Source organism: Patiria miniata, unplaced genomic scaffold, assembly GCF_015706575.1.
Source record: "Patiria miniata isolate m_02_andy unplaced genomic scaffold, ASM1570657v1 HiC_scaffold_9, whole genome shotgun sequence".
Taxonomy (NCBI): Eukaryota; Metazoa; Echinodermata; class Asteroidea; order Valvatida; family Asterinidae; genus Patiria; species Patiria miniata.
In genome coordinates, this window is record NW_024037076.1 from 16,427,591 (window position 1) to 16,454,389 (window position 26,799).

General features: G+C 39.7%; 1 protein-coding gene across 3 annotated transcripts in view; it reads left to right on the plus strand.

Moving 5' to 3' along the window:
• The window catches only part of LOC119720585 (glycosaminoglycan xylosylkinase-like), a 34,445-nt gene extending 10,550 nt beyond the window's left edge, over positions 1-23,895 (plus strand). For 2 of the 3 annotated variants that reach the window (XM_038190314.1, XM_038190315.1), the window contains exon 8: positions 22,615-23,895. In XM_038190314.1, the coding sequence (XP_038046242.1) occupies positions 22,615-22,822 (208 nt within the window). In that variant the 3' untranslated portion in view covers positions 22,823-23,895. Of the gene's footprint in view, positions 1-1,056; positions 2,359-22,614 lie in introns of those variants that run through there. The other variant, XM_038190316.1, reaches the window with a different exon arrangement.
• Positions 23,896-26,799: the final 2,904 nt, after the last annotated feature.

Genomic DNA, 26,799 nt, shown 5'->3' on the forward strand with positions numbered 1-26,799 from the left:
TGAGTGTTAGTTCGTGAAATCGAAAAGGCTGCGAAACTGTAAATTTTCGTTTTCACGAAGTAACACTCTTCAACGTATTCAACACTAGGAAAGTGCAACTTCAGGTCAAGAGTGTTACTTCGTGAAAACGTTTTTGCTCACTTATGAGCAGAATGCGCGCCATGCATTGCAATGGTTAATGGAACTTGAGTGTTACTTCGTGAAAACGAAAATTGTCACTTTTGCGCAAAAGTTGCCATGGATGCTTAGAGTAATTATTAAAGTAAAGCTCTTGAAGCTTTGAAACTTCGTGCAATGGTAGGCCTTGATGAACAATGTTTAAAAATTAAAAAAACCTGAAAATCAAACAAAATATGGTTTAACACGGTAGAGTGTTACTTAGTGGTGTCGGTGACGATTTATTGTTCTGTAAAATTACTTTCACCTGCTACAAGGACGAACTGTCGTCAACACAAAAGCAACTTACTGTCGACAAAAAAGTGGCACCCGACAAATAAATTTGACGCTAAAATAATATCACAGTTGTGTGTGTACATGTAGCTTTTTTCTTCTTCGAATATTCAAACCAGCAAAACGCTAATCGAATATTGGGTTGATGATCGAATGTTTCTCCTATTCCATAGATTCGGGACAGCCCTACAAAAATTAAGACAAAGTTCTTACATGTATTTTTTCTCCAATGTCCTTTGGTGTATAATTGGCCACATACATGTACATGTGTACCTTAAAATCCTCATATTCCAGGTTTGGTTAGCAATGCCTCAATGCACTGTGAAATCCTTTTCAATACAATCATTTTTTTACTGAGTCAAAGGTACATGCATTTATGTACATGTACATGTACACACAGGTTTGTTTATGGTGTAAATCGAGGACTTTCTTTTGTTCCTTTTCCATTTTCCTTTGTTTGTACTCTAACTTTTTCGAACCAGCTCTCATTGGTTTTGTACACGTTTTCTATTTGTCCTCGATTTGGTTCCTGTCCTCAATTCATCGATGATGTTGCAACAATTTTGAAATACTTATTGTTGGTATTCTTTCTTTTACTGAAAAAAGGAAAAACTGACTGGCTTCATTGCATGCAGTCTATTCCGTCCTCCATGATTGCAGTCCGTAATACTCAGTATACTACAGGCAGTGGGCGTAGCTCATTTGCATAGATTGTAATATTCATACATCTCACACGCTGCACAAATCTCTATGTGAGGCATAGTCAATTCGAAAATTTCTTCCAACTGGAAGAGTTTTGTCGAGCGAAGTGGCATTTTTTAAGTGTTACAAGTGCAGCCCTAATATTTGAAGCAGAAACACATGAGTTTTGCATGATTTAGATTATTCACAATCATCTAATTTCAAAAAGAAAACCGTGACCAACACGTGGAACCTTTCGTTATAAGTCAATGTTACTTTGACGAAACAATATTTGTCATCTGTATGGTTTATGGGAAGAATATTCCCAAAGTACTTTTTTGGAAGTTTGTGAGGTCTTACTCACTTTGGGTTTCCTCAACACAGACTTAAATGAAATCAGAAAAAGAGACTTGTATTTTAAACATCAATAAAATGTCAACCATCATCATCACACAAAGTCGATGTAATAAAGCTCAGTTTGAAGACTTACTAAGATAAATACAAACTGGTGTTGAGATTATGACATGTTGAGGTAGATGATCTTGTGTAACTTTTGAAGTCGTCAGTCACCTGAGCCTAATGAGCCGATTTAACGACAGTGTCATCGCCTAGACACCAGTAATTTGATTTGATTTGGTAGGATTGTTTTTGTCGGTATTAAGTTGTCATCCTGATTTCAGGAAGTCAACTTTCCAGATAATCTATATCTGGGCAAGTTATTATGTTGACCTGGGGTACTCGACTTTTTGAGGTAAATTTAGCTCGGAGGAATCACGTCATTTGCATATATTTTAATATTCATTTATGCAAGCCGTTTTACAATTGCCCATGTGAGGCATGGTCAACTAAGTTCTGAAAACTGGACAATAATGTCAAGCTGGACTCGAACTCACAGCCTGCAGCTTTACCCACAGACGACAATCCAGTGCCCTTGACCACGAGGCCACAGCACTCCACTTACTTTCGATTTGTTGTTTCCAACTTGTGAATCCAGTCTAAGACTGAAGTTCGTAATGTTTCGGTCAAGACATTCCGTTTCTTCAATTGTCACATTCACACAAGTCTGTGATGTGGACACCCAACTTTAGCAACACTCACACAAGCGCACAAAAATCGACGATAAGATCATCTTTTGATGTTGTCAAAGTGTGAACATGTTGCAAACAATTATATAACATGTCCGAATCGTGAATTAGTAGTCTCTTGAATAACTGACGACGATAGGTCAGTTACGGTGTATTGAAAATCGGACTCGTACTACAATCGGACTCTTTTTCCCTTTTATTGGTTAAAACCTCTCACGTGACCGGTCCTTCTCCAAATTGTACATGCATGAGCATGCGCAATACCCAACCTCGTACCCAGGGTGTCGAACAGTACGCGCCCATCACTACCTGCTCTCTCACCCTGGTATTGGATCATTTGCATGTGCAAGATTTTTGAACACGTATGCAAATGAGGAACAGTCTGGTGCCTGGATATGCGTTACACATTAGCGTTTGTTTTTGTATGCGGTGTCTGGGGTAAAAACTGAGTCAATTCGTAGCAGCACGAGCACAGCGTGAGTTACGAAAACACGATTTTTTAAATCAAACTGTTACGATCTTATCAAAACAACATGCAGTATCATATTTCATATTAATATGAGCAAATTGGAAATGAAATTAGTATTTTCGAGAAGGCGTGGACGAATGATCGCGAAAACACATACTGCACGTTGTGAATAATAGCACCAAGTACACGATAAAAATCCATTACTAGCCAATTGCGGCATCGAATCAGGATACAGGAAGAAAGTTTCCTATCCAGGGTTTACTATTGGAAACGCGGTTGGAAATAACGTAAGCACTGGGGACGAGGTTGGCGCAATACCATCAATGAGTCCATATTTCCTTAAACTTATATTCATGCTACAATGGCAGTCCTATTTTTCACACATTAGGTCTGTGATGTGTATACCCAACTTGAGCATCACTCACAGACTTCTCATAAATTGCGAATTTTCATTCGCGAACGCTGCGAAATCATGGCGGCAACAATAAGTGTACAGAAACAATCTACAAAAAAATCACGGCTTCTGTTACAAGAATTACACGGTTCGTATCATCACATCGCATACGACTCGTGCGATATGCTTCAAATTTGAGGGCTTAGTGTATTTTAACACTTAAAACTTGCCGTTTAGCTTGACAATAATCGTCCAGTTTAGAGAAAGAGGCAAATTGCATGTGTCTCACATGGGAAATTGTAATGCGCCGGGATATATGAATATTAAAATCTATGCAAATAAGCTCCTCCCACTATAATACGTTTACTGAATTGGGAGTGAGTGATTGAAGCTTCAGTACCTTATTATTAATGGAGGAAAAAACGTAAGTGCAATGTAAGTGTTCAAGCTTTTTATTAATCATTTTGTAAAACCATCAACACAGCTAAAGGTAAATTTAATTTTTGAGGGAAATTTATCTTGGATCTCTGAGGAGCTCATGTCATTTGCATAATGTTTTAATATTCATCTATCCTGGCTGCTTTACAATGTGAGGCATGGTCAACTTTAGGATTTCTCAAAACTGGACAATAATTTCAAGCAAAACGTCAAGTTCTCCATGTAAAAAGTACAGCCCTAGAGTTTAAGCATAGCACACACGTTTTACGCGATGTGGCACTCTTATATATAGAAACCGTGATTTTTGGTGGATCATTAATTTCATTAGGACATCTTTGTTAAAATGAAATCGACTAAGTGGTTTGCAGAATGTTTATAAAAGTATGTGAGTGTTGCTCAAGTTTGGTGTCAACAAACAGTCTTTAGTGAGTGTGAAAATAATAAGACGGGCATTTATGGGGTGTCATGAACGTCAGAACTTTCACCTATCTCTATGAGCTCACAGCAGTGGTATATTTGTTGCACTTGAACAGGCGTAAACAGGTGTTTCATCTACATGTTCTTAATTTTTGTTTAAAAAATCTGTGAAAGAATAAGACAAAATTTTTTGTCGACTATGTATTGGATATACAGACTCTTTCGTGTAGACGAAATATGTTCGCGCATGTAGGTGTACATTAGTTCATGACATGCGTGTCATGCTTATAAATGCAGGTGGACTCAGCATAAAAAAGCGCTGTGTTTTGTCACAATTTGGGTCAGTAAATGGCTGGTTGACTTTGTTTTATCATGTCCTGTGAAAGAAAGTTAAGACTGTCAGATGTCATGAGAGCATAGGATAAATGTTGTAGAAGAATTTAAAGAAATCATTTCATTTTGGGAAGAAGTTGTGCATGATCTTCAAATTGAGAGTCATCATTTCTGGTTAAGATTCAGAGTAGAACGGTTACTGTATGCAAGCTTTACTCGTGAGGGGAGAAAATATATTTCATGAATACAAAAAATTACTGTACATGCATACGTTTTTCTTGCAAAGTTTACCTCAAAATAATGAACATGAGTGATTCCACGATATGTTCAATGAAGAGGTTTCATATAGCATTTTGAGATTTTCCATGATACCATCCAATGTGGACAGAGTAACATTTGAACTATCTAATATATGTTCTCCATCAATTCTAAAATATCCCGTTTTAGAAAAAAAAAGTAGAAAGTTTTGACCTAAAAAGTGTTGTTTCGGTTTAAGGAAAATGAACACTGCTGCGTCAAAAGTAGAATTGCAGTTGAACTAAAACAAATCGACGCATAAAAATGGCATGTTTTGGGGTTTTTTTCAGTGGAAAGAAAAGTGTACACATACCTTCATTAAGGTTTGATAAGTCGTACGCCACTGCTTTGTGGATTCATGTTAAACACAATCATTTGAAAGTGAAACTGAGTTGCTTCCAATAGAAAACAAGTCAAAGGCCATGCATGCAGTTGTTTTGTGAAGAGATTGTTGTAACTCCATGTCTATATCCATTTCAATTCATTCAGGTTTTTTTATTTTACTTAATACATGTTTTGATGGTTTTACCATGGAGGTGGGAACGGTTTTACTAAACGCTTGTAAAGCTTGAACAATGAAGCTTCACCGCACTCCAACTCAGTAAAATAGTGGGAGGAGCTCATTTGCATATATTTTAATATTCATATATCCTGGTTGCTGTACAATTTCCCATGTGATGCATAGTCAATCTGAAGATTTCTCAAAACCGGACGGTCATTGTCAGGCAAAACGGCAAGTTCTAAGGTGTCAAAAATACAGCCTTTAAAATATAAGCATAACACACGAGTTTTATGCGATATAGATAAAACAAACCGTTTAATTCTTATAAAAAAGCCGTGATTTTCTGGTGGATCGTTTCACTATAATTTGCAATTTTGCCTGCGTAGAATTTGACGTAGAGCAAATATTCGCCTTGGAACATTTGTCAATTTTTGAAAGGTCTGCGCACGACATCCGCATATGGGTGCACACTATTGCGTTTTGGACTTACTTTTGTAACATCAGGAGAACAAAATATGAAATTAGAAGGGAAAATAAATTCGAGCGTAATGAAATTCGGACTTTATTTCCCTTTTGAAAAAAAAAATCATCCGAGCATCAGGTTAGAAAATTAAATCAATTTCGGTTACGAAATGGAATCTGCAACATCGTGGTGCAAAATCACGACCATGTATCGACTGAGCTATCGTAGAGGGCGCTGAACAACCATGTACATCTGTCCGGGGGGACACTTTTACCTAGGTAAACTTGTCCCCCTCTAGGTAAATCTGCCCCCCTGCACGACGTTAAATGTGCCCCCCCCCCCCCCTGGTAAATGTGTCCCCCCCCCCCCCCCCCCCTGGTAAATGTGTCCCCGTGCAACGTCACAAGTCTAGCACCCAGACTGTATATTAGTGAAGTTATTAACAGTTTTTGCTCGGCGCCTTGCTAAATTCGGGATGGTGCTTACGTCATCAAAGCACAACTCCCGTTTTGATGACGACTTCGGGAGCGAACGATTTGCATGGTGGGCGTGCGCGCGAGGGTACCGCACCCACGGGCCGCGCCAAGGCCGCGGCCGGGGACGGGGCCCGGGACAGCAGTGCACCAGCAGCAGGAGGGCGGCGCGGTGACCCGTGTCGCGTATAATTTTGCCAATTCTCCTCATTGAAGTCCGCCATGACAGTCACACGTGCGCATATCGGCGGCTGATGCGCGAGGGCGTGCTAGCGATAGGTTGAGTATTACTACGCGTGCCTTCTTGCAGAAACAAAGATCGGTTGATTAACATCTAAACGTTAATTTCATTTTGATAATTATTGATGAAGGGTGGAAAAATCTAAAAATGTATACCCTGTGCGCTGAATTCATTATAATAACATCAATAAAACAACTTGTGCGTGCAAAACCAGGGGGGACAGAATTAACTGGAGGGGACAGAATTACCTGGAGGGGGACAGAATTAACGGGACAGGGGGGACACTTTTACCTAGGTAATTCTGTCCCCCCGGACACTTTTACCGTGGGACAGAATTACCGTCCACACCGGTGTAGCACGATTTAAGTTTTATGAAATACGGACTCATTGGTGGTATTGCGCATGCTCATGCATAGATAATTAGGAGAGGGTACCGGTCACGTGAAAGGGTTTAACCAATAAAAGGGAAAAAGAGTCCAATTTTCATACTAGTCCGATTTTCATATGACACCGGTCCCCTGGCATTTGGCTAGCGGGCTGCCTGCTGCCAAGGTCGATCCTGGTAAACAGGATTGCTTTGGTGTAAGTTTTAGCTGTCTTGATGGTTTGTATATATACAAAATATGTAATAAAAAGCTTGAACACTTACTTTGCAATTAGGTTTTTTCCTTCATTTAACGAGAAACTGAAGCTTCACTTACTCCCAATTCGGTACACGTATTATAGTGGGAGGAGCTCATTTGCATATATTTTAATATTCATATATCCCGGCCGCTGTACTATTTCCCATGTGAGGTATATTCAATTCGTCTCTTTTTCTAAACTGGACGATTATTGTCAAGCTAAATGGCACGTTTTAAGTGTTAAAATACATCCCTGACATTAGAAGCATATCGCACGAGTTGTATTTGATGTAAAAAAATACAAACCGTGTGATTCTTGAAATAAAAGCCGTGATTTTGTTGTATATTGTTTCTGTATATATATTGTTGCCTGCTTTACAATCTGCATCATTCGCGATTTATGATTTTCGCAAATTTTTGAAAAGTCTGTGAGAGATGCTCAAGTTGAGTGTATACATTACAGACCTACATGTACTTAAAGTGAAAAGAATAGAAGTATCGACAATGAGTACAGTAGGACTATCGTTGTTAGTTTTATTACAATGGATTACTAATTCACTACTCAGACATGTTATAAAATTGAAATCGAGGTTTTTTTTATGAACTTGCGATCGCGAATAAAAATGAAAACAATGTACTAAAACTTCATTAGATTGATTTTGCGTCGGGGTGATGTAAATCAAATTAGGTTTTGCCCTTAGGCCAAAAAATAAAAGTCTCCGGTTTCTGGTATGCGCGCGCGTCGCCGTAGCCATGCGCGTCGGCAAAATGAAAACGTTTTTTTTTCAATGAAAGATGATGTCTCAAAACCGCCAAACTCACTGGTTTGACTGGAATCCTGCTGCTGCACAATTTTAACGTGTTTTTAGATGGGGTTATGATCGAGAATAAGCTTTATGTGGCCTCTCTTGACTCCCATATATTCCACTAAGTTTAGTTGGGCACCATTTGCAGTCATCAGTCGACATTTGAAGCAAAAAAGTCAGGTAAAAAAAAAAAGCCGCGTCGCCGCACCACTTTTTGGACAAGCTCCATACCAGAAACCGGAGACTTTTTTTTGGCCTTACCGACGTATAATCACTAATCAGTGTCTTACCTCCGGAGTGAAAGTTTGAAAAAAAAATCACTCGGATGGGTCTCGAACCCACGACCTCCTGCTTTCTAGTGCAGAATATAAGTTGATTACAATTAATCATCAGTCTGCTCTGATGAGTAATTAATGTATGTGATTAAACAGGGCCGTAGTCAGCCTAGTGGAAGGAGAGGATTGTTTTACCATGAAGTTGACGTTTTCACCACAAAGTGGACCTTTGAAATGTGTGGTAAATTGTTGATAACGCGTGGAAATACACAATCCATCGCGAGGACAGAGTGGACCCGCAGCCGATTTTGTTTTGTTTTAGGGAGGGGGGGGGGGCGTGAATGGCTTGGTGACTTTTCCCAAACGAGATTCGCCAATATCAAAAGAGGGCATTTCTGTGCGATATGCTTATTCATGATAACCGTAGGTGATTTTATACACCATTATTCCTTGTTATGTAACTTCTCTAGAGAAGTTATAGGCCTATAACAATGAATAATGGCGGTTAAATCACCTACGATTATCACCTGATTCGTGGACTGGTTGGAAGTCTTGGATGTCTTTGAGCTGTTTTGAATTTTTTTTTACAAAATGATTTATAAAAATCTTGAACACTTACATTGAACTTATAAGGTGTTTCTCCCATTTAATGAGAAACTGAAGCTTCACTCAATCCCAATTCAGTACACGTATAAGTGGGAGGAGCACATTTACATAGATTTTAATATTCATATATCCCGACCGCTTTACAATTTCCCATGTGAGGCATATTCCATTTGACTATTTCTCCAAACTGGGCGATTATTGTCAAGCTAAACGGCAAGTTTTTAGTGTTGACAATACAGGCCTGAAATTTGAAGCACACTGTGCATGCATGCACGAGTTGTATGCGATTTAGATAACGCAAACCGTTTAATTCTTATAACAGTAGCCGTGAGTTTTTGGTGGATCATTTTATTATATTAATTGTTGCCTGTCCCACTTTACGTTAACAGAGTTTTTACGTGCAAAATCTCGCGAAGGATTTTGTCAATTTTTGTGAGGTCTGTGAGTATTACTCAAGTTGGGTGTCCACAGACCCTAGTGAATATGCAAAAAAATAAGATTGCCGTGACAAGGCTATCATGAACGTCAGAAGTATGGACTATATACTCCACGACTCGGATATGTTACAAAATTGAAAGCGAGGTGAAATCTTCCTTTTTTTTGCCGGGAACTTGCGAATAGAAATGAAAGCAATGGAATAAAAGTCAATTTCCAGTCTGCTCTGATGAGTCATTAAATATTTCTGATTAAACAGGGCTGGTGGAAAGGAAGATCGTTTTTACCATGAGGTTCACAGTTTCAAAATAAGGTGGACCTTTATTATCGGTATTAAATAAACAGTTCATTACGCGTGGAAATACACAATCGCGAGGACAAATGGACCTGCGGCTGAATCATAAATATTTTTTTTGGGAGGGGGGGGGGGTGGGCCGCGAATTATTGTTTTCCCAAACGAGAACCGACAATATCAAAGGAGGGCGCGTTCTTTGTTCCGTTTTGCTTATTCATGATGTCCAGAGCTTTAGAGAACACCAGGGTTTTTTTCTGGAAAAGAAAGTTTGGACTTAATTTTGTATTTGGTATACTATAGTGAAAATGAACAAGTCTTGTTATGAATTACGAAATTAGGACTCCCTCCTTTGTGTTGCCATTGTGTTACTAGAATCTCAGGAATTCTCTTGAGAAATCGAGGGGTGTCAGGGTGTGTGTAGGGTCCCCTCTGTCACATATCGTGCTGGGTGTATATTACATTATGCAACTTCGTTCACCTATCTCACAGCATAGCAGTGGCGTTCGAACATTGTGTCAACATATTTCGTATATATATTCTTGATTTCTGTGTCAGCAATTGAATTATTTGTCAAATGTCAACTAAATCAAGCACCAATATCAGATCCAACTGAACCTAGGAGTATGATTCGTGCTGCCTGTTTGTATTGCTAGCTCATGCATGTATACTTACAAGTTCAGTTGTTCCGTAATTGTAGGGACTTTACACACGAGTTGTCCCATGATACGGTACTATCGGTCCCCGTCGGGACCGAAGACGCTATGGGGACAGCAGAAATTCCAGCCCTGATGTGTGAGGTATAATACATGGGGTTTACAACACGTAGAACATACACAACCATTTAATTCTCTTGACAGGAACCGGGATGTTTTAGTGGAACCTTTTTTTATATAAATCATTGTTAGTTCAATGTATTGAAATAATATGGCAATTCGTTGTAAAATTGCTAATTTTTGAGAAGTCTGTGCGTGTTCCTCAAATTTGGGTGTCCACAATGCAGACTGAAATGAATGTGCTAGAACAGGCTCAGCTTACAATGAGTTGATGAACGTCAGCAATGAACCATAGACGGTACCAGGCTCGACTCGACTCACTGTTTTAACACAACTTTAACAGGGGTCAATGTACGCTTCTTGAACTTTTCCTTAAAGAGGATTTCAATTAATCGAGCATAAACAATAATTATACGCAATTAAAAGTTGTAGGCGTATGATAATTTATGTATATAAACGGTTTTTTTTTATCTACACGTTTATACAATCAGCCAGCTCATATATTGTTTTTTATTATGCACCTGTAACAATTACGAATTCCATTTAGAAATAAGCTATTTTGTTTGTGTTCGTCTGCATTTACTACTACTATTATTCATGCATACCGGGTTTCACTTTGTTTTCGGGGTTAAGTTTAATGCTTGCGTATGTGGAAGAGATCTGACCAAGCGACAACAGCATTTTTTGTATTCCTGGCGTGTTTAGCATGTGTATCGCCACACCCGTTCAACCAAGTAATTTTGTGTATATAGGCTCCTTACGTCAAAATGGATAGTTCAGACAACGATTTCTTTCTGACAAAAAGTAGATTTTGCAGTGACGGCTGAGAATCTGACAGTGAAGATGCATTGGTAATATTGGGAAAGCAAAGTTTCACGCAGACGCGGGCCTGTTCATGCTCATTGTGGAGAACAATAATTGTCCGACGTGTTCAAAGTGTGGATTCGTAATTCCGAATCCACACTTTACTAAAGATTCGTCGTTCCGAATCCACACTTTGTGACCAGTGTAAGAGATTCGTAGATCCGAATCCACACTTTTAACAATAGTGTGACGTCATAGCAATGTTTTAAAAAGTCTGAAGTTGTCGCAATACTACGTCCAGTACGGTGAAACGCTGTAGGTTCACGGCATAATTTGCAATTTTGCCTGCGTAGAATTTGACGTAGAGCAAATATTCGCCTTGGAACATTTGTCAATTTTTGAAAGGTCTGCGCACGACATCCGCATATGGGTGCACACTATTGCGTTTTGGACTTACTTTTGTAACATCAGGAGAACAAAATATGAAATTAGAAGGGAAAATAAATTCGAGCGTAATGAAATTCGGACTTTATTTCCCTTTTGAAAAAAAAAAATCATCCGAGCATCAGGTTAGAAAATTAAATCAATTTCGGTTACGAAATGGAATCTGCAACATCGTGGTGCAAAATCACGACCATGTATCGACTGAGCTATCGTAGAGGGCGCTGAACAACCATGTACATCTGTCCGGGGGGACACTTTTACCTAGGTAAACTTGTCCCCCTCTAGGTAAATCTGCCCCCCTGCACGACGTTAAATGTGCCCCCCCCCCCCCCTGGTAAATGTGTCCCCCCCCCCTGGTAAATGTGTCCCCCCCCCCCCCCCTGGTAAATGTGTCCCCGTGCAACGTCACAAGTCTAGCACCCAGACTGTATATTAGTGAAGTTATTAACAGTTTTTGCTCGGCGCCTTGCTAAATTCGGGATGGTGCTTACGTCATCAAAGCACAACTCCCGTTTTGATGACGACTTCGGGAGCGAACGATTTGCATGGTGGGCGTGCGCGCGAGGGTACCGCACCCACGGGCCGCGCCAGGGCCGCGGCCGGGGACGGGGCCCGGGACAGCAGTGCACCAGCAGCAGGAGGGCGGCGCGGTGACCCGTGTCGCGTATAATTTTGCCAATTCTCCTCATTGAAGTCCGCCATGACAGTCACACGTGCGCATATCGGCGGCTGATGCGCGAGGGCGTGCTAGCGATAGGTTGAGTATTACTACGCGTGCCTTCTTGCAGAAACAAAGATCGGTTGATTAACATCTAAACGTTAATTTCATTTTGATAATTATTGATGAAGGGTGGAAAAATCTAAAAATGTATACCCTGTGCGCTGAATTCATTATAATAACATCAATAAAACAACTTGTGCGTGCAAAACCAGGGGGGACAGAATTAACTGGAGGGGACAGAATTACCTGGAGGGGGACAGAATTAACGGGACAGGGGGGACACTTTTACCTAGGTAATTCTGTCCCCCGGACACTTTTACCGTGGGACAGAATTACCGTCCACACCGGTGTAGCACGATTTAAGTTTTATGAAATACGGACTCATTGGTGGTATTGCGCATGCTCATGCATAGATAATTAGGAGAGGGTACCGGTCACGTGAAAGGGTTTAACCAATAAAAGGGAAAAAGAGTCCAATTTTCATACTAGTCCGATTTTCATATGACACCGGTCCCCTGGCATTTGGCTAGCGGGCTGCCTGCTGCCAAGGTCGATCCTGGTAAACAGGATTGCTTTGGTGTAAGTTTTAGCTGTCTTGATGGTTTGTATATATACAAAATATGTAATAAAAAGCTTGAACACTTACTTTGCAATTAGGTTTTTTCCTTCATTTAACGAGAAACTGAAGCTTCACTTACTCCCAATTCGGTACACGTATTATAGTGGGAGGAGCTCATTTGCATATATTTTAATATTCATATATCCCGGCCGCTGTACTATTTCCCATGTGAGGTATATTCAATTCGTCTCTTTTTCTAAACTGGACGATTATTGTCAAGCTAAATGGCACGATTTAAGTGTTAAAATACATCCCTGACATTAGAAGCATATCGCACGAGTTGTATTTGATGTAAAAAAATACAAACCGTGTGATTCTTGAAATAAAAGCCGTGATTTTGTTGTATATTGTTTCTGTATATATATTGTTGCCTGCTTTATAATCTGCATCATTCGCGATTTATGATTTTCGCAAATTTTTGAAAAGTCTGTGAGAGATGCTCAAGTTGAGTGTACACATTACAGACCTACATGTACTTAAAGTGAAAAGAATAGAAGTATCGACAATGAGTACAGTAGGACTATCGTTGTTAGTTTTATTACAATGGATTACTAATTCACTACTCAGACATGTTATAAAATTGAAATCGAGGTTTTTTTTATGAACTTGCGATCGCGAATAAAAATGAAAACAATGTACTAAAACTTCATTAGATTGATTTTGCGTCGGGGTGATGTAAATCAAATTAGGTTTTGCCCTTAGGCCAAAAAATAAAAGTCTCCGGTTTCTGGTATGCGCGCGCGTCGCCGTAGCCATGCGCGTCGGCAAAATGAAAACGTTTTTTTTTTCAATGAAAGATGATGTCTCAAAACCGCCAAACTCACTGGTTTGACTGGAATCCTGCTGCTGCACAATTTTAACGTGTTTTTAGATGGGGTTATGATCGAGAATAAGCTTTATGTGGCCTCTCTGGACTCCCATATATTCCACTAAGTTTAGTTGGGCACCATTTGCAGTCATCAGTCGACATTTGAAGCAAAAAAGTCAGGTAAAAAAAAAAAGCCGCGTCGCCGCACCACTTTTTGGACAAGCTCCATACCAGAAACCGGAGACTTTTTTTTGGGGCCTTACCGACGTATAATCACTAATCAGTGTCTTACCTCCGGAGTGAAAGTTTGAAAAAAAAATCACTCGGATGGGTCTCGAACCCACGACCTCCTGCTTTCTAGTGCAGAATATAAGTTGATTACAATTAATCATCAGTCTGCTCTGATGAGTAATTAATGTATGTGATTAAACAGGGCCGTAGTCAGCCTAGTGGAAGGGGAGGATTGTTTTACCATGAAGTTGACGTTTTCACCACAAAGTGGACCTTTGAAATGTGTGGTAAATTGTTGATAACGCGTGGAAATACACAATCCATCGCGAGGACAGAGTGGACCCGCAGCCGATTTTGTTTTGTTTTAGGGAGGGGGGGGGGGGCGTGAATGGCTTGGTGACTTTTCCCAAACGAGATTCGCCAATATCAAAAGAGGGCATTTCTGTGCGATATGCTTATTCATGATAACCGTAGGTGATTTTATACACCATTATTCCTTGTTATGTAACTTCTCTAGAGAAGTTATAGGCCTATAACAATGAATAATGGCGGTTAAATCACCTACGATTAGCACCTGATTCGTGGACTGGTTGGAAGTCTTGGATGTCTTTGAGCTTTTTTTTTTTTTTTTTGCAAAATGATTTATAAAAATCTTTAACACTTACATTGAACTTATAAAGTGTTTTTCCCATTTAATGAGAAACTGAAGCTTCACTCAATCCCAATTTAGTACACGTATAAGTGGGAGGAGTCATTTACATAGATTTTAATATTCATATATCCCGACCGCTTTACAATTTCCCATGTGAGGCATATTCCATTTGACTATTTCTCCAAACTGGGCGACTATTGTCAAGCTAAACGGCAAGTTTTTAGTGTTGACAATACAGGCCTGAAATTTGAAGCACACTGTGCATGCATGCACGAGTTGTATGCGATTTAGATGACGCAAACCGTTTAATTCTTATAACATTAGCCGTGAGTTTTTGGTGGATCATTTTATTATATTAATTGTTCCCTGCCACGTTTTACGTTAACAGAGTTTTTACGTGCAAAATCTCGCGATTTTGTCAATTTTTGTGAGGTCTGTGAGTACTCAAGTTGGGTGTCCACAGACCCTAGTGAATATGCAAAAAAAATATGATTGCCGTGACCGGGCTATCATGAACGTCAGAAGTATGGACTATATACTCCACGACTCGGATATGTTACAAAATTGAAAGCGAGGTTAAATCTTCCTTTTTTTGCCGGGAACTTGCGAATAGAAATGAAAGCAATGGAATAAAAGTCAATTTCCAGTCTGCTCTGATGAGTCATTAAATAATTCTGATTAAACAGGGCTGGTGGAAAGGGAGATCGTTTTTATCATGAGGTTCACAGTTTCAAAATAAGGTGGACCTTTATTATCGGTTTTAAATAAACAGTTCATTACGCGTGGAAATACACAATCGCGAGGACAAGTGGACCTGCGGCTGAATATAAATATATTTTGGGGGAGGGGTGGGCCGCGAATTATTGTTTTCCCAAACGAGAACCGACAATATCAAAAGAGGGCGCGCTCTGTGTGTGTTTTGCTTGTTCATGATGCCCAGAGCTTTAGAGAACACGTTATAGGGTTTTTTTTTGGGGGGGGGGGGGAAAGTTTGGACTTAATTTTGTTTTTGGTATACTATAGTGAAAATGAACAAGTCTTGTTATGAATTACGGAATTAGGACTCCCTCCTTTGTGTTGCCATTGTGTTAATACTAGAATCTCAGAAATTCTCTTGAGAAATCGAGGGGTGTCAGGGTGTGTGTAGGGTCCCCTCTGTCACATATCGTGCTGGGTATATATTACATTATGCAATTCCGTTCACCTATCTTACAGCATAGCAGTGGCGTTCGAACATTGTGTCAACATATTTCGTATATATATTCTTGATTTCTGTGTCAGCAATTGTATTATTTGTCAAATGGGTCGTCAACTAAAATCAAGCATCAACATCAGATCCAACTGAACCTTGGAGTATGATTCGTGCTGCCTGTTTGTAGCTCATGTATGTATACTTTATACAGGTTCATTTGTGACCCGCTCTGCAAAAATGAGTCTGATGTCGCATAGCTTGAATTCCAGCTTTTACCACTTTTAAATGGAAACAGTGAAAATTTGCTCAAAATTTGGATTTTCTGTTTTTGTTTTATTTTGGTTGTTTGATAGTTTTAGTTCAGATATCTTACACAGAAATCTAAATATTGTAAGAAAAAGACTAACAAATTTATGATTTTTGGTGCTTTTCTTGGTTAGTTACAGTGTATTTGTAATTTTTAAACCCTTTTTTCTTCATTGAGACATTTCTTGCTTTGCAAAAACTTGACAGAATTAAAAAAGGCACAACAGTGCAACCAAACGTCCTAGAGAGGTCCGTGATATACAAAATGAAAGCTTATTTCATTCCCAGTTTATTAATGTAGTTAACTCAAAATGTCAGTTTTGCCACAACAGACTCATTTTTGTGGAGCGGGTCACATTTGTTCCGTAATAATTATTGTAGGGACTTTACACACGAGTTGTCCCACGATACGGTACTATCGGTCCCCGAAGACGCTATGGGGACAGCAGAAATTCCAGCCCTGATGTGTGAAGTATAATACATGGGGTTTACAACACGTAGAACATACACAACCATTTAATTCTCTTGACAGGAACCGGGATGTATTAGTGGAACTTTTTTTTTTTATATAAATCATTGTTAGTTCAATGTATTGAAGTAATATGGCAATTCGTTGTAAAATTGCTAATTTTTGAGAAGTCTGTGCGTGTTCCTCAAATTTGGGTGTCCACAATGCAGACTGAAATGAATGTGCTAGAACAGGCTCAGCTTACAATGAGTTGATGAACGTCAGCAATGAACCATAGACGGTACCAGGCTCGACTCGACTCACTGTTTTAACACAACTTTAACAGGGGTCAATGTACGCTTCTTGAACTTTTCCTTAATTTCTGTCAGCCTGCAACTTATTTCTCAAAGAGGATTTCAATTAATCGAGCATAAACAATAATTATACGCAATTAAAAGTTGTAGGCGTATGATATGTATATAAACGGTTTTTGTTTTATCTACACGTATAATACAATCAGCCAGCTCATATATTGTTTTTTATTATGCACCTGTAACAATTACGAATTCTATTTAGAAATAAGCTATTTTGTTTGTGTTCGTCTGCATTTACTACTACTATTATTCATGCATACCGGGTTTCACTTTGATTTCGAGGTTAAGTTTAATGCTTGCGTATGTGGAAGAGATCTGACCAAGCGACAACAGCATTTTTTGTATTCCTGGCGTGTTTAGCATGTGTATCGCCACACCCGTACAACCAAGTAATTTTGTGTATATAGGCTCCTTACGTCAAAATGGATAGTTCAGACAACGATTTCTTTCTGACAAAAAGTAGATTTTGCAGTGACGGCTGAGAATCTGACAGTGAAGATGCATTGGTAATATTGGGAAAGCAAATTTTCACGCAGACGCGGGCCTATTCATGCTCATTGTGGAGAACAATAATTGTCCGACGTGTTCAAAGTGTGGATTCGTAATTCTGAATCCACACTTAACTAAACATTCGTCGTTCCGAATCCATACTTTGTGACCAGTGTAAGAGATTCGTAGATCCGAAGCCACACTTTTAACAATAGTGTGACGTCATAGCAATGGTTTAAAAAGTCTGAAGTTGTCGCAATTCTACGTCCAGTACGGTGGAACGCTGTAGGTTCACGGCACTCTAGCAATACACGATTAGTGGGAGGAGCTTATTTGCATAGATTTTAATATTCATGTCTCGGCAGCTTGACGCTTTTCCATGTCACCTCATAGTCAATTTGAGATTTTCTCCAAACTGCTATTTTTTTGTCAAGCGATATGGCGAGTATTATGTGTGGAAAGTGCAGCCCTAATATTTGAAGCATAACACATGAGTTTAACATGATGTAGATTATAATAAAACAGTTTAATTCGTTTGAAAGTAACAGTGATTTTTTGGTAGAATGTTTCATTATGAAGTATTCTTACTAGCGACTCTCAGTCAACTCGTACCTTCGTACCTTATTTTCGAAGTAATTTTTAAAAGTCTGTGCGTGTCACTCAATTTGGGTGTGCACAACACAGACCAGTGAATTTTCAAATACAGGTTCAGTTTCATTTAATTGACCAATCAAATGTTTAGTCCTGCTTTGGGAGTAAAATGACGTCACGATTTATAGTAAGGTCGACTCCGATTGGCTGAGGCGCGAGATAGCATAAATATTTGATGTATCAGACGTTGGCTCCGTGGATAACGGGCGAACTGGCTTGCGGAGTTGCTGTGACATGAACTATTGCAATGTATTGTTCACCTACCTATCTTGCAACAGCGGTATGTGTGTTCTACCCGAATCGCCAATAACAGACATTGCATAGCAGTGTTGGAGCAAAGGCTTAAACCTTCAAGGCCAAGGCCAAGGCCAAGGCTTTGACCCTCAAGGCCAAGGCCAAGGCTTAGACCTTCAAGCCTCGAGGCCAAGTCTTATTCCTCAAGGCCAAGGCCAAGGCCCTGTTTTATAAAATGACCACTGATATAGAACTAATTATAGTCACATGACTCATCATCACGAATCAATTTTTGCAGCAAATCTACTACAATGGTAACAACATGTGATGCTATAAAAGTGGAAGTGTGCCCAACACACAAATCTACAAGGGGTTTCCCTCCTCCATGGTAATACGATTAAAATGGTAACAGCAAAATTTCGAACAGATTTATCTGGAAAATGCAAAAATCTATGGGCCTTGAAGGGCCTTGACTCAAAATTGCAAGGCTGTGATCCCTCAAGGCCAAGGCCAAGGCCAAGGCTTTTGCCCTCAAGCCTCTAGGCCAAGGCCAAGGCCCCAGAATCCAGCCTTAAGGCAGCCTTAAGGCCAAGGCCCAGCATCAAGGCACTACATCACTGTTGCATAGTAGTTGTTCTGAAATCCTCTCAGCCTGTGAATGGACCGATCCAGTAAGCCCCTCCCAAACTGCATTTTCCTGCCGCGCGCATCACACGCGCGTGCACGCATGTCGGACTTTTGTGCACGCATGTCGGACATAATGTATCACGGCTGTGATTGGTCAGAATACCATGGGGCGGTGCTTACTGGATCGGTCTATTGATTGTCCGAATAAATAATCGAGCGTGAACATCTGTACATGAATCATACCGATTCCTTTGTAAGCTCACATTATGTAAGTTCACATTTATGCGCTGCATACTAGTAGCTTCTGAATGCCAATCATTCATAGTTTTTGTATTATCTATACTATTATTGAGTCAAACAGTATATATTTGTACTCATCATGATTTACTTTAATCCTTGCGTGAAATCCTTTGCATGGAAGCGGTCTTGCAAAAAAAAGACCACGGTTTACAATTATGTATTGTCACAGGTTCCAACAGTGTCGGAAAATCCTAGTCTCGGTCCATCTGCTGGATTGTTTTTTGTTTGTTCCCCCTTCCTTATAGCCGATTTGTGACATAATGAATCAAATGCAGACTTGGCAATATTGGCAGCGCTACCCAGGAATTTCAAGCATGCCTCACGCGCGCTGCAGGCTGTTCATGACTAATGCATACTTCTTCAAACTTTTAATCCTGATCCAATCAATATCCTCGCTGGGGAAGTGAAATTGAAATTGTTGACTTCATTTCCCTTTTTGGGGGGGGGGGGGTTCAATTGATGTATAAACAGCTTGTAAATGTATTTATATTTAAATGTATTTATATGCCATTGTGACACGTATACTTCTTTGTGGTTTTCCTTTCAAGTTTATGCAAAACTTGAGCTTCACCATACTGCAGTGTTGGAGCAAAGGCTTTGACCCTCAAGGCCAAGGCCAAGGCCAAGGCCAAGGCTTTGACCCTCAAGGCCAAGGCCAAGGCTTTGACCCTCAAGCCTCGAGGCCAAGGCCAAGGCTTAACCCTCAAGGCCAAGGCCAAGGCCAAGGCCCTGTTTTATGAAATGACCACTGATATAGAACTAATTATAGTCACATGAGTGACACATCATCACGCAAGGGCGGATCCAGAACACAATTTGGGGGGGGGGACAAAGAAATTTTGGTTCCCCCCCCCCCCCGGGACCCGAAAATTTTTGGGATTCGAGATGCTCTGTGGTGCAATTTGAGGCAATTTCTGACCACTTTAACCAATGTTTTTTGAGGAAAAGATGGTGTACTCATTGCCTGACTTTATTACGACGTCACATTAAAAAAAAAATGGTTTCGGGTGTTTTTTTTTTGGGGGGGGGGGGGCATGGCCCCTTTTAGCCCCCCTGGATCCGCCCTTATCATCACGAATTGCTTTTTACGAAGAACAACATTTCTTTAATTGCAATCAACATGCTCGCATAGGCCTACACCGTTTTATGACTGCACTGTATCTATTAAAGTATAAGTTCAGGTCTTCAATATGGTTTAACTAAACAAAATAATGATTTACTTCTATATTGACACACAATTCTCCCAATTGTAACAAAAGGGGGATCCGAGAAACTGATTTTGGAAATTTTTATTTGCTGGCCCAACATGGTCAGAAATATCAGCATTATCTAAAACAGATACATGCAAATCTTTAGCACTTATCAGGGAGACATATACAACCAATCAGATGTATTCCATAGTTATATGCAATTAAAGTGATCATCTCATTAGCCCCACAAGTGTACGGAATATTTTTGCAGCAAATCTACTACAATGGCAACAAAATGTGATGCTACAAAAGTGGAAGTGTGCCCAACACACAAATCTATAGGGTGCTTCCCTCCTCCATGGTGATACGATTAAAATGGTAACAGCAAAATTTCGAACAGATTTATCTGGAAAATTCAAAAATCTATGGGCCTTGAAGAGCCTTGACTCAAAATTGCAAGGCCCTGAACCCTCAAGGCCAAGGCCAAGGCCAAGGCTTTTGTCCTCAAGCCTCGAGGCCAAGGCCAAGGCCCTAAAATCCAGCCTTAAGGCAGCCTTAAGGCCAAGGCCCAGCATCAAGGCACTACATCACTGCCATACTGTCGAATCTGCACGCACAGCACACGTAGTGGGAGGAGCTCATTTGCATAGATTTTCATATTCATACTCTCAGCCGCTTGGCAGTTTCCCATGTGAGAATTAGTCAATTTGAAATTTGCTCCAGACTGCATGATTTTCTATTTCAAAAAACCGGCAAGTGTTAGGTGTTAAAAGTATAGCCCTGATATTTGAAGCATAATACATGAGTTTTACATGATGTGGAACGTACAAAACCATTTAATTCCCTTGAAAGGAGCCGTGATGTTTTAGTGGAACGTTTCATCATAAATTATTGTGAAAACACTGAGGTGGACTTTCGTAGAATCTTTCAACAAATTTTGAAACGTCTGCTCGTGTTCCTCAAATGTGGGTGTCCACAATGCAGACTTAATGGATGTGCAACAACAGACTCAATTTGCTGGACAATAAACGCAAATGTACAATAGCTTGTTGTTCACCAATTTCACGGGGAATCACAGGGTCAGCATATACAGCTGTCAACGTGTGCTTCATGAGCAGAAAACATGCATCTGAAATTCAGCTCGTCTGGTTTTCATGCACATTACTTGTTGTCATTGCAAGCGACAAGAAAGTTGTTATTTTTTCTAATTATTAGCAAATCCTTTCGCGCACTCCTTGTCAAAAGTGCATATTAACAGTACAACAGTTTGTCCTTCAAAATTATCCACAAAAAAGTTTTGAAGAAATATTGGCCACTACTAATGTCCAAACAAGCTGTTTGCATGATAGACAAGAACCGAGTAGAACTTTCTCCAAGAAAATGGAAGGAATTTGCTTTGGCTCATGAAAGTGAACATTTTCATTAGCATAGAAAATAAACTGTTGAAATTTCTCCCTTTTACTGCTACAAGGGAGATAAAGAGTCATTGTAAAATGGCAAGAAAGCTGTTTTCAATGTAAAAAAACAAAACATTTTGCATGTTTTCTTTATTTTCTGCCTGTGAAGTAGGCCTACTTATTTCTCAAAGGGGTTTTCAAATAATCGAGCATAAACATTTATTATACCCCATTAAAATTAATTGTAGGAGTATGATTCATGTACTATTTATTTGTAATTTTATGTACACGTATGTTCACGTACAAAAAGTTCATCATGTATTGCATACACCTGTAACTTACGAATTCCATTAAGAAATTACCTATTTCCTCGGTGCTCGTCTGTATTCACCCACCATGCACTATAATTGCATGATACCGGGTTTCACTTTGTTCTCGATGTTAAAGGGAAGATGCAACATTTGCAAACATCACAAAACGAAATGATCAAATTATCACAAAATACCATACTGGATTGTTAGGGAATGACAGTCTACAGCATCCTGTAAAATCATGGCTCCTGGTGTGCTTAATCATATAGCGCGAGGGCGTATCAGCCTTCCAGCTATTCCCTTACGTTACATCTGTTACATGTTGATCAACATTACTGCAACATGCGTTAACAAAACTGATGTTTCGGAACTTCTAAGGCTTGCTACAAACGTCTAATTTCGTGGCTAATTCAAATAATGGCCTAAAATTTGAAATTGTTTGAATTAGATACGGCTTGAAGTCGACAATTGAAGCTGCAGCCGGGTTTCTGCCGGAAGTTCGACAGGTCTTGACGCTCTGAGCGGCAAAAGGGTGGAGCGGCTTCAAACGGCGAATTTCTGCCGTTTGTATAATTGCCACGTCCCAAATCAGAATCACAGTTGTATATCTTTGCTATCATTAAGCCAAGTAAGCTTTTTCACAATAACTTGGTTGGTTACTTTTTAGAAAGCTGCAAATGGTAGTAAAGTAAATCACATTATATCAAAAATGATGTCATCACTAACTCACTTCATGTTGTTCCCCTCATGTGATGGTTAGAATCCGGAAATCTACCTGGGATAAGCTTCTGTCCCTTCAAGATGGCCGCCTTAGCCACGTGATGAGGAGAGTGCTATCCCATGATCCTCTAGCTCCCATCCTGACAGAGCTTCACCTGCAGGCGATGGATCGTCGACTCGTCACCGTCATAGCAACCATCAAAAAATGCCTAAGTGACCATGGGGCAGAGTATGTGTTGCTCATGTGAGACATTTTATCTGGACTGCACGGACCGATTATGAGTATACATGTATTAACAAATGAGATTTGCTGTCACAGTGCCATTTTTAGGATGGGGGGAGGGGGGGGGGCTGGGCCTGCCTGCTTAGCCACCCCCCTGTTTCCCCTAGTCCCTGCTATGAAATAGACCTTTGCACACAGCAAATGGCTATGATATGCAAGCAGGTTCGGCATTTATCATGCAAAACCAGACTGCGTCTTGATCTTGAGTTTCTGACCATTCAGTAGCTGCTCTGCATGGGGCCTCTGGTAACCAGCTTGTATTGCATAAACATGGCAGCCAAATTGACCAATCAACAGCTTTGTCCACATTTCTGATTGAAATGATGTCACAATTTCTAGAGTGGACTCTAATTGGCTGGCGTGCGGTATTGCATAATTTGCATTGCTCAGATACATCTGACGTTGGCTACAGAAAGGGCTGCCTCGGACAATGGGTGATACTCAGACTAGCTGGCAATTTGGAGATAGGAAACAATGAAGGCCTTTTTTGGTTGAAACTTCATGTATGGTAGAACTCACTTTGCTCCCTTCCAGAAAATTAGGGCCCCTAAAGTTACCCTCCTTGTGAGTGTGACCCCAGTTATGCTGCTGAGAATATTACTGTTGTAAACAAATTTTCTATAGGGTGATATGAAAGTGACAGTTTAATTCGTTTTAGCAACATGTTTAACTACAATCTATACACCCATGTATAGTTAGGGCACGCCCTGACTTAAAAATATGGCATATATTAAACAGACAGATTTCGTCTGACAAACTTTCTTTGGCAAGTTCAGCTGAAAAGAAATTGAACCTTCTCTGAAGTGTATTGTTTTACATACCAAATATGTGTTTCAAATTTGGCAGAAAAGTATCCAACCACTTTTGTGTGTAGGTTTATGGAAAACATTTGTCAGTTTTTGCAAGTAATGCAAATTGTATCTGTATGTTTGCCAAAGTTAAAACAAGAATTGTTACAATTTCTAAACGGCAGTGTTTTGGCTGTGTAAAATGAAAGGTGCCCGCGATGGAGCAAATAGGCTAGTTCCCTTATTGGCTGAAACAACGTATGGAGTACAGAAGTGTGATGTCATTTAGAACCAGAAAGTGTAGTGCAAACGAATGGAGTACGTGCGCGTGTTGGTTCACAGGCTGAATCACACGCCAATGTCTTTCACACACATTTTGTGCGCGTGACGTATTCACTTCGGTACTCCATAGGTTGTCCGTTTAACCCTAAAAGGGCCGGGTTATTTTGACCATCTCTCAGCCGGGGGGGGGGGGGGGGGGAGATCTCGGCCATCGAGTGACGAAAACATTTGAAACTCGGTACGTGCATAGAGCAACTCATCATAAACATACCCAAGAAATGTCATGACTATATGTAAAAGGGTTTTTGGAATTATGGCTAATTAATTATTCATATGTACGAATGGTAATTCTGCTCTGTGTACACGACGTATATGGTAAAATTAAGTTTTCACCGAAACGTTGTTCGCTGCGCGGCAACCCATTGTCCAATTTTTATATTGTTGGTATCAAAAGATGCGCAAGGCTCGAGGCTAAAAAGACATAACAGCTCGGGTCGCGAATTCTTTTTTTTTTTCAAGGCTTTCGCGGAAAAAGAATCCGCCCGGCCCTTTTAGGGTTAAAGGGAATATACATGTACAACATTTGCAAACATCAAAAACCAAATTATTATGAAATACCCACTGTTATAGTGAATGACATTCTTAATCATCCTGTATAACCATATCACCTTGTGTGCTGACATTTTCAAGAAAAGCGGTAGTTTTGTATCCATTTCCAAGGCTGGTCGGCCGAGTGGCTTTTTTTCGAATACTGCCCTCAATTTGCCATATTTAGTTAGTCCGCATTTTGTTAGCAATCGATTACACACCTATGAAAGGGTACAAACCAGCTAGACTGGTATAACTTTACAATTCCAGGACGTCTATAAATTGCTCCGTTTCATCTGAAGTGGAGTCTGGGAACCAGATTACAAGAACATGAAAACTGTTTTGGGTGCTTATAGGGATTTAGGTAGTCATTTTGGCACATTGTTTTTTTACATAAAAAAGCAACAGTTCTTGTGAGGTTTTGTTTTGAAGGCAGAGAGAAAGGTTCATTTTTTTGTACGAAAAGAGTGATTTGTTTTGTTGTCTGTTTTAACTTGCACCAAAGAATGACGGACAAACTGTAACGTGAGCTACCGTAACGTGAGTTACCGAAATAAATCCCTCAAGAGATTTTATGATTGATTATTTTTTGAACTGGCTTACATCGTTATGATGCAAGGGCACTAATTATAAAAAGTTTCGTCCATCAGTGCACAATATGAGACAAATTTTAAATGCAGGGTATGTCCTACGTGAGTTACCGATAAAAAAAAACACCTTTTAGCCAAGCCAACAGAGGTTAAATATTTGGCGTTATAAATGCTGTGACTTTATAGAATAACGGCACAGAGTTAAGACCCCCTCGAATTATAACGTGAGTTTATGGAATAGACCATTATCAGGTTGCGGCAATCTTCATTTTCCCCCATTCAAATCAACTTAACCAAAGCGAGGTTGGAAGGAGAAAGTCTGGTTCCTTTTTTGCACAAAAAAAATATAATTCAGTACTGTTATTGGATACAGGGAACATGACTGAAATGGTGGCAGCATGATAAAGGTCTATGTCGGGTACGCCATTTTGATATTTCGGGGAAACCTAATTGAGATATCCATCCATTTTTAAGATTGTCAATCTGCTGTAAGTTTGCGAGAGTCCCTCGTTCACTGCACAAACTATTAACGCCGCCATGTTTGTGGGCGTTATTTGCCTCGCTATGATTTTCAAGATGGCGTACCCTGATAAAGGTCTATTGCCCTTATGAATTAATGCCAGATATTGATGAAACCTGCTTTTGTATAGGTTGATTTAAAGGTACATATACATAAACCCTGTATTTTTTCATTTGAAGCAGTAAAGTATCATCAAGTCTTATTAGTGTGCATAACATATAACATGTTTCAACTCGGTGGATTCTATACGGTTTGAGAAAGCAGAGAAAATGAGAGCCAACTTTTTGATTTGGTCTTGTACCTGGATTCTCTTGCCAACACACGTAAACAGTTTGCCCGTGACCAACCTTCAGTGTTACTTTTCTTCGAAACGATATACCATTTCACTAGGTGAATAATTTCATAAGGTATTTGTTACCTGTTCCTATCTTCACTTTGAGCAAGGTTTCTGTCCTTAAACTGTGAGGTACTTTCCTGGGTCATTGCAAAATAATGATCCTACATGTACATGTAGGCCTACATGCACTGGCTTTGAATTGTACATGTGCTGTTGTATATTGTAGTACACATGTTTATGAACTCCTGATACTGGTGTTAAGTTGGAGATGGAAAATTTAAATGCATTGAAAAGATGCTGAATTGCAAGAGATGCCCGACTTTTGATATTTTTGTATAAAGCCTTATTTATGTGGAATGCTAAACAAAAGTACTGTACGGTCACATTCCACCAATGTTGCTCACCGATGTTGCTCACTGATGTTGCTCATATATTAACCATAAATGTGACGAGCATGTGAATAGTTCAGAATACCTTTGCTAACGGAAAATATATTTGGAATGGAGCAAACGTCAAAGAAGTAATGAAATTAAACTTGTTTTTTTTTTGTATGATCATCCTGTCTGTCACTGTAATTCCTCTGCCCTTCAATTTTCTTTCATGCAATTACCGGCGGTCCGTTACCGGTTTGTAGTGCATGCATTTTATACTTTTACGGATAATTGATTTTCATATCCGGCAGTTGCCAAAGGACAATAAAAATGCCTATATACCTACGCATAAATTTGGCCGTGTTAAACGTTTTTGTGTGCATAATTATAATAGAAGCCGTGCGATTTTTTGGAAACAATTAACAGGAGAATTTATACTCCAATTTTGCAAAACACACGACTTTTG